This window comes from Gopherus flavomarginatus, chromosome 22 (genome assembly GCF_025201925.1).
Source record: "Gopherus flavomarginatus isolate rGopFla2 chromosome 22, rGopFla2.mat.asm, whole genome shotgun sequence".
NCBI lineage: Eukaryota > Metazoa > Chordata > Testudines > Testudinidae > Gopherus > Gopherus flavomarginatus.
In genome coordinates, this window is record NC_066638.1 from 8295433 (window position 1) to 8303019 (window position 7587).

The 7587-nt window shown below is 44.6% G+C and overlaps 1 protein-coding gene across 1 annotated transcript; it reads right to left on the reverse strand.

The window, feature by feature from the left end:
• Positions 1-813: 813 nt before the first annotated feature.
• FUCA1 (alpha-L-fucosidase 1) lies at positions 814-7514 on the reverse strand. Its single transcript, XM_050932693.1, has 8 exons — positions 7171-7514; positions 5958-6092; positions 5245-5382; positions 4606-4711; positions 3957-4157; positions 3575-3765; positions 2661-2760; positions 814-1979 (listed from the first exon to the last, which is right to left on the reverse strand). Exons 1-8 carry the CDS (start codon positions 7512-7514, stop codon positions 1839-1841), a joined length of 1356 nt encoding a protein of 451 aa, XP_050788650.1. The 3' UTR covers positions 814-1838.
• Between the last annotated feature and the right edge of the window lie 73 nt (positions 7515-7587).

Here is a 7587-nt window from a genome sequence, read left to right on the forward strand (position 1 = left end):
TGAACACGTGACGCAAGTCTCGCAGCTGCCAGTTGCGGGCGCCTCTGCCTCGTTAGCGACCGTCAGCTCCGCGCTAGTGGGGCGCGGCCTTGGCAGAGTTCGTCCCGGGCTCAGCGCTCCCCTGCGGCCCTGTTCTGATCCAGCATCCCATGCTCTGGAGCGCCCTGCGGCCCCTGCACACAGGCGAGGCGGGGACTTAAGCCCCAAGGCTTGTAGCTGAAGCACATGGTTATAGAATCACAGACTGGTAGGGAAAGGGACCTGGCCAAGTCAGACTCCTGAGAGGGGTCCAGGTGTCTGGAAAGCTTGAGAGCCACTGCTCTAAGCCCCATTTACAGCGGGCCTGGTACCTTCTGCTTTGCAGCACATTGGTGTTGGGTTGCTATACACCACTTGTCTAACACTTTACACCCGCCCCCTGCTCTACTTACAATGCAGACTCAGAGAACAGAGTTTCATAATTTTAACCTGCATTTTCTATGAAATCCTTCTGAGAGGGGCTTTTTTGTTTAACAAAACTGAAGAGTTATACTGATTTTAAGTCAAATCAATAGTACCTCTGCAGAGACTTATAAGAACAGATTACCTTCTGCCTACAGCTCTTTCCACAAATGTAACTACACCCACATCTTAAGGACAAGAATTTAAAATCTGTTGAATTTATATAAATATTAGAGAGAGAGAGATCAGATGCATTCTTTAAATTTATTACATCTAATCTTCAAACATTAATATAAATCCACTTATTTTACATTATAAATATTTGTAATCACACTTAATTCAGCTTTAATTCAGATGAAATGAAGGCAGCAGTGTTTTAATAGAATTTTATTTTTTGAATTTACACATGTAAAAATACATTGCACATAAGAATCTGAAAGTGCTTAATTCCAATTAGACTTTAAATGGCAGAATGGACTCACCCAAAACAGGATGTTTAATAATTTCATACACCAGAAAATAGTTAGGCTATTACATTTTGATTAAAGACTAGTTTCAAGAAGATTACGCTATTTAAGTGACAAATATTCAGATCAGTCAGTAGAAGATTCAGCGCTCCAGAGCTGATAGTTGTTAAAACACAGGTGCAGCGGACAACTTCAGTGGAGACCTGCTCCTGTCCGGAAGCAGTGGATGTTTTTTCCTGCTTTATTTTGCCTAGTTCTATGGTGTAGACTTATACACCAATCCAAGGCAAGTTCCTTGATCATAAGTAAACAAATAGTTTCATCCCTCCATAGTTTGGTTAACAGCTATATTTTGAAAATTAAAAATGAGAGATCTCTCCTTTAGCAGGTAAGCACCCTCTTGGCAGCGTGACCATCACTCATTTTGTCAATCTTAAGCATTTCTAATGGACCCATCGCTGTAGCAACCAAGTGCCATTTATTCACAGTCTGTGTTTGCTGACTGCAGATCCTAATTCAACCAACTTTGTAACTGTCCCACACTAAATTTGTTCACACTCCCACACACCTTATGTGACAGTCATACCTATTAGGCTGCAGTGCCATGGTTAAAAGTGGCAAAGTGATAACATCTGCCAAGAAGCCCAGCTAAGGATCTCTCATCACAGTAGTCAGACCACACTCAGTGGTCAAAATCCAGCAACAGAACATTACTATTGCAGGCCACGTCTCTCGGACAGATGAAAGGTTGTGTATAGGCCAGGCCTTCATTCCCACCCAAGATGAACTGACCTAGCTGTTTTCTTGGCCAGAGCGGCTTAGAAAGGTATTCTCTTAGATGAGCAAGAAAAACAATTTATTAAGATTCCTTCACCTTCAAAACAAATCAAATCAAAAGATCTAGTTCCTTGCTTTTCTTCAAAGTCACTATCACGCCACACCTTCTAGCTTGAGAGTCCAGCAACACGGCACTGGGAGAACAGATGGCGGTACATAGGGCAAAGTGATCAGCAACCCTTTATCTACGGCCTTCTCCCATTTCAGCGTCTCCGAGAACCCCAGCATAGTCACCTGAAGAAAGAGGGAAAGAACAGTACAGTCATCTATTGCTTCACGCACATACTTCCTGTTTAAATACATCACAGGCAGCAAGTTCAATGCACTTCCAGGCACTCAAAGGGTAGAGACAGCCCCAACTACTTTCCATCCAGCCAGAGTTTACTGAGCTGCAGAGTACTGTAACAAGGCACATTTTTGGCTCAGCATCTGCCCATGGTTCTTCACTGGGGAGATTCTTTTTAATGGTGGTTTGGAAATGACACAGCCGCTCCCTGTGATATCTGCAGTGAGTAGTTTAATAGATTTTTTTTTTAAGTTTGTGTTGCCTTGTCAGAGTGGTCCTACTGCTATTTGGGCGCCTCAGCTAATTTCACAGCAAATTAAGTCAAGAGAGGCTAGGAACTCTGTGGAAGAAATGCGCCTGGCGGTACTATGGCGGTTAACAAGCCCTATCCAGCGTTTCTTAGAGAATAATGGTGGTTTAAAGCAAGGTGAACACACAGAAAGAGGGATCACAATTCCTTCATGACCTCTCCCTGACAGAGAAGACTCAAGATTAGAAGTAAGGGAAAATAACTTTAAATATATGGTACTTTCACCAGATATTTAATGTAATCCAGGTTGGGCCATCTCAGCCTTTATGTACCAAAGATGGACTTGTGAGATTCATTATCTACTCTTCAGATTCCTTACTTGTGTGCTTGGAGATGGAATAGGTGAAGACAGCTTCAACACACCACCCTCTGGCCAGGTCAGAAAGATGGCATAGACAGTTAATCCTTTAGAAGTGTACCTGAGGGAATATAAAGATGGTGTACAGAGGTGTGTAGATCACCACAAAATAGAGAGGCAGACAAGCATCTGGCTTTGTCAGAAGTAAAGCAAAAAATACATGCCTCCTCCCATCAATCAGTCTAGTCTTATTGGGAAAGCCAGCCACATAGGGGTCACCTGCTTTCCTTGCATACCTCAATACTTTGGAACCAATGTTTATCCAGTTAGCAGGGACCGAGGAAAGCTAAACAAAGTCCACATACGCTCCCTGAAAACAAAGGCCACCTTGAGACATGGCCTTGCTTTAGGCTGCTGTGGTCAACAGGGTAGATTAGGCTCTTGTGAAGCTTCATGTAGGTCATTTCATTATTCTCTTTAAAAACAGGTTAGGTTTGTAGTGTTCTGGTCTCCTTGCACACTTACTATACATTCCTTCCTCTGAGGAAATGCAGTTGCTGGATAACAGTGCACAGATCCATTACACAAGAATCTGGGAAGTAAACACCACCACACCAAGCCAACCACAGGAGTTTAGGGAGACAAAATGCAGTTATGCAACTAAGAATTTTAGCCAAAACCATGGGGTTAAACACTCCTACTCAGGAGAAGCAAATTGAATCTTTAGTGTTTTACTTTTGATTTTTTTTTTTTTTTTAAGCAGGGGGCAACAGTCCAATACTCAGAGAGTAGAGGGCCACTTGTGACAAGGTCTTTCTAGTGTTTATTTTTCTTTGGTGCTCTCAGAGTAGCAAGCTCAACCCTTCTTTGCTCATGAGATCACAGCCTGAGATGAGTGGCTCTTTCAGAGTGGTCTTGTGTAAAGTAATCCTTACCATGCAGCAGTTGTGGTGTTCTCCATCTGCACCCTCCAGGGCTTAGAAGCATAAATTGCCTCCCCATTAACACGCAGCCATTTTCCAAGGGACAGAAGCCTTTCTTGAAAGATTGGAACAATCACCCCTTCTTTTGTAGGGCCCACATTGAGAAGATAGTTGCCTCCAAAACTCACAGTCTGCACTAGTTCCTGTGACAGACAGGAAAGTAAAGTGGATTCATGTTACTTTCCTTCTTGACTATGAAAGACAGACACTTGCATAAAGCTTTATTCTCATTGTCCCAGCTACTTTAGCCATCATCCTGTCCTACTGTTTTGCCAGATAAGTAGACAACCTCTAATCCCCAGCAATCCCCCTATGTATATTAAAATGTTCTTACTGAGATAATACTTGATTCATCCATGAGTTCATTGAGTTGCATGTTGCTTCGATAGCCCCAAGATCTTCTGTCAATAGATGTGCACATCTCCCACTTGTGCTGTGGCAGGGTGCCCGGCTTGTATTTATCGGCACAATTATAGTATCCTCCATGATGGCAGGAGCAGTTATTGCACCAACGGTCATTAACCACAACAGTATCCTAGAATGGTGAGACAGTTCAGAGTAGAAACTATTTTGACTTAGACACTCAATCCTTCTGCTGCAGTGGTTCAAAGGAACAAGTTTGTGGGTTTTGTTCTGGGATCTTTGGTTGCTAGTCTCCTGGATAGCTCAGTGGTTTGAGCATTGGCCTGATAAACCCAGGGTTGTGAGTTCAGTCTCTGAGGGGGGTCACTTAGGGATCTGAGGCAAAATCAGTACTTGGTCCTGCTAGTGAAGGCAGGGCGCTGGACTTGATGACCTTTCAGGGTCCCTTCCAGTTCTATGAGATAAGTATATCTCCATAAATACTTTAGATGCCCTTAATAATTTACATGCTTCGACTGATCCTGAGGTTTTGACTTAAATTCTGCCAGTATTAGAAGCTGCCTGATTTTCCATATTTATGTAATGGCCAGAAGACATGAAGGAAATGCTGACAGCAGTACCTTGACAGGACTATCATTATAAAGCCAGGCAAGGAAAGATGTAGAGTTCCAGTATGTTTCCGGACCCTCCCAGTCACCATCTGACCAAACTAGATCTGGTTTATACCTAGGAGACAAACAAATATTACTAGAAAATTTAACATTCCCACTTCTGGTCCAGTCCTAAGAGAAGACTGTCCCAAGGCAATGTTTTTAATTCTTGCTTATGAAGTTCAATTATCTTTGCTTTCACACGCTTCTCCTATTGTATGACGTAACCAGGAAATGTGCTTGGTGGGGGGAAAAATAAAACACACACCACGAGCGAGATCCTTGCAGCAGCAAAGGATGGGAGTATCATTCATTCCCAAAGTTGGGGTGTAGCACTAACAAAAGAGGGTAAGTGCAAGTTGTCTCTGTGCTGGCATAATGGCCAGTAAATAATACTGAGGAAAAAGTGTTCCCAAGCACAGATAAATAACGTGATCCCCTTCTTAGACCACCTCAAATCCCAAATGCTACTGTAGGAAGGTGAGATCTGCCTTGTGATTGGAACAGCAAATATTAAAGTGTCTCCCTTCCTCTGCCCCACATCCTTATTCCCCTACCAAATAAAGAAATACAGTAATATTCAGGGTGCTAAAAGGCTGCAGCTCTTACCTTAAAACAAGATCATAAAGCTCTGGCATAGTTTTTGAAATGACAAAATTCTGTGTCTTGAAGCCATTTTTTTTGTCATCTAAATATAGAGGATTAAACCACTCTAAGAGAGAATGGTACAGTCCATAGCGTATGTTCCTTAAATATTAAACAAAGAAAGGAAAGAGATGAAAGTTGGGTTAACAAAAAAGTACCAGTTTGAAAAAAGATCTCACTGCATATTCACTGCACTTGTGACACTTACAATATTAGGAAAAAAAAAAAAAAAAAAAAAAGAAGACAAGAACCTACTATTGTAGTAATCAGTGCTGAGTCTGCATTAGAGAATGCTCTATCTATTCATAGGTTTCAAAATACTTCCTAGAAGTGGGTAAATATCACCCTCCTTTCCTGACATATGAGACAGAGATTGAGTAACTTGCCTAAAGTCACACATTGAGTTAGTGGTAATATCAGGAATATAGCTCAGGTTGTCAAACTCTGATTTCCATGCTCTATTCACTGGACCTTACTGCCATCATGTAGAAAACCAACAGGAGATTTAGGTACATGAGTTCTCTTACCCTGAGGCAGAACAGTTTTGTTGAAAGGCATGTGCTTAGTGACATAATTTATCAAAAACAACTAGGAGACGCTAATGGGCATCTAATTCAAGAAATGGAAACGGTTCTTAGGTAACAGTTTTGACAGTACATACAAGAGCAGTGACATACCTTTCTCTGAGAGCTTGTCCCAGTTCACCCACTAGGTCTCGATGGGGCCCTGTATCCACAGAATTCCAGTTCCAAGACACAGGAGACCCCCAGTTTGTGAAGCCCTCATGATGCTTTGTAGTCAGCACCACATACCTGTGGAAATCAAAGCCTCTTGTTCAGAAGGAAATAGAACCTATCTAAGATACTCCAAATCTTCTGAATAAGACTGGTACTTGCAAAGCAAAGGACATGGTAATGATGGTGTCAAGAGCTGTCTCAGATTCCTTTTCTAAATGTACCTGTTTGCAAATTCTCTCCTAAGACTTTACGAGTTTTAAATGAATTTTATTGCTGATAAAAAGTGACAGATTGATACCCCATGCAGACAGAACACAAGTAGTGAAACAAATGCCTTACCCTCAACGTGGAGGGAGAACTTTTAAGGGCAAAAGAGTAAACCTAAGAATAAAAAACATTAGTGCTGTCAGAGTGGCATCTTTCAACAACACTAAATCCATGTTCAAAGTTAAACACTTTAAAGCCACTGACTGAGTGATAAACCACCACTTCCAAGTGCTTCCATGGTTCCAGTGAACTTAATAGTTTTCAGACTCATTTTGCAAAACCAAATCATTCTTCCTTTGTGTAAGTTTGTAGAAACCATATCTCACTAAGTCCTTAGAAAGAGACTGCCCATTGGCTAAAAGAGGAAGCAGCTACTCAAGTAAATCACCTGACATCTGCTCTGATGGAAGGCAGCAGAAACTGGTTCCCTCTAGCATCTAGTTTCGATTAATGCAAGATTTAAAATCCACAAATGTGTTCCTTTCCCTGGGAATGATGCATCCTCAGGGTGCTACGATCCAGGAGTCAGCCCCAGCAGGGAAACACACTACAGGAACCAGCGTTCTGGCCTACGCAGTGGCTCTGCATCCCAGAATGGAGCAGGCCAACGACCTCTACAGCTGCTTTATGGGCACAAAGGTCACCAGTGACTGCACTCATTGCACCCGTGCCCCAAGGGACTCTCCTAGAGCTTTCTCCCCCAGCAGAGCCCAGGGCCACCCTGCCCTCACGCATCCCTTCCCCTCGCCACCGGGCTACTCCCTGCTCCGCCCCTCAGGGTGCCCCCTTGCCCTGGTTCGCACTCTCAGGTCTCGGCCCATCCCCCAGGCTACTCTACGAAGGGGCCCCGCACTCCCCCCGCCCCAGGGCTCCCGCCGGGACTGACCTGGCGCCGGCCTGCTCGAAGAGCCAGGCCCAGAAGCGCGGCCGGAAGTCGCGGGCGGTGAAGCGCGCGGCGAAGTCGGCGTAGGTGGTGTTGGGCGGGAAATGCTCCCGCACGAAGCGCTCGTAGTCGGCGCGGCGCTCGCCCTGCCAGTGCCACCAGAACCACTCGGAGCCGTAGGCCGGCACCGAGAACACCCCCCAGTGCACGAACACCCCCACCTTGGCCTGGTCGAACCACGCCGGCAGCGGCCGCGCGTCCAGGCTGGGCCAGTCCGGGCTGTAGCGGGGCCCGCAGACCGCCGCGGCTACCAGCGCCCCCAGCAGCAGCAACCAACGCGCCACCATCTTCCTCCACCCACGGGACGGGAGCCGAGACGGGCCAAAAAGGTGAACACAGGGAACTAGGAGCTGACCACGT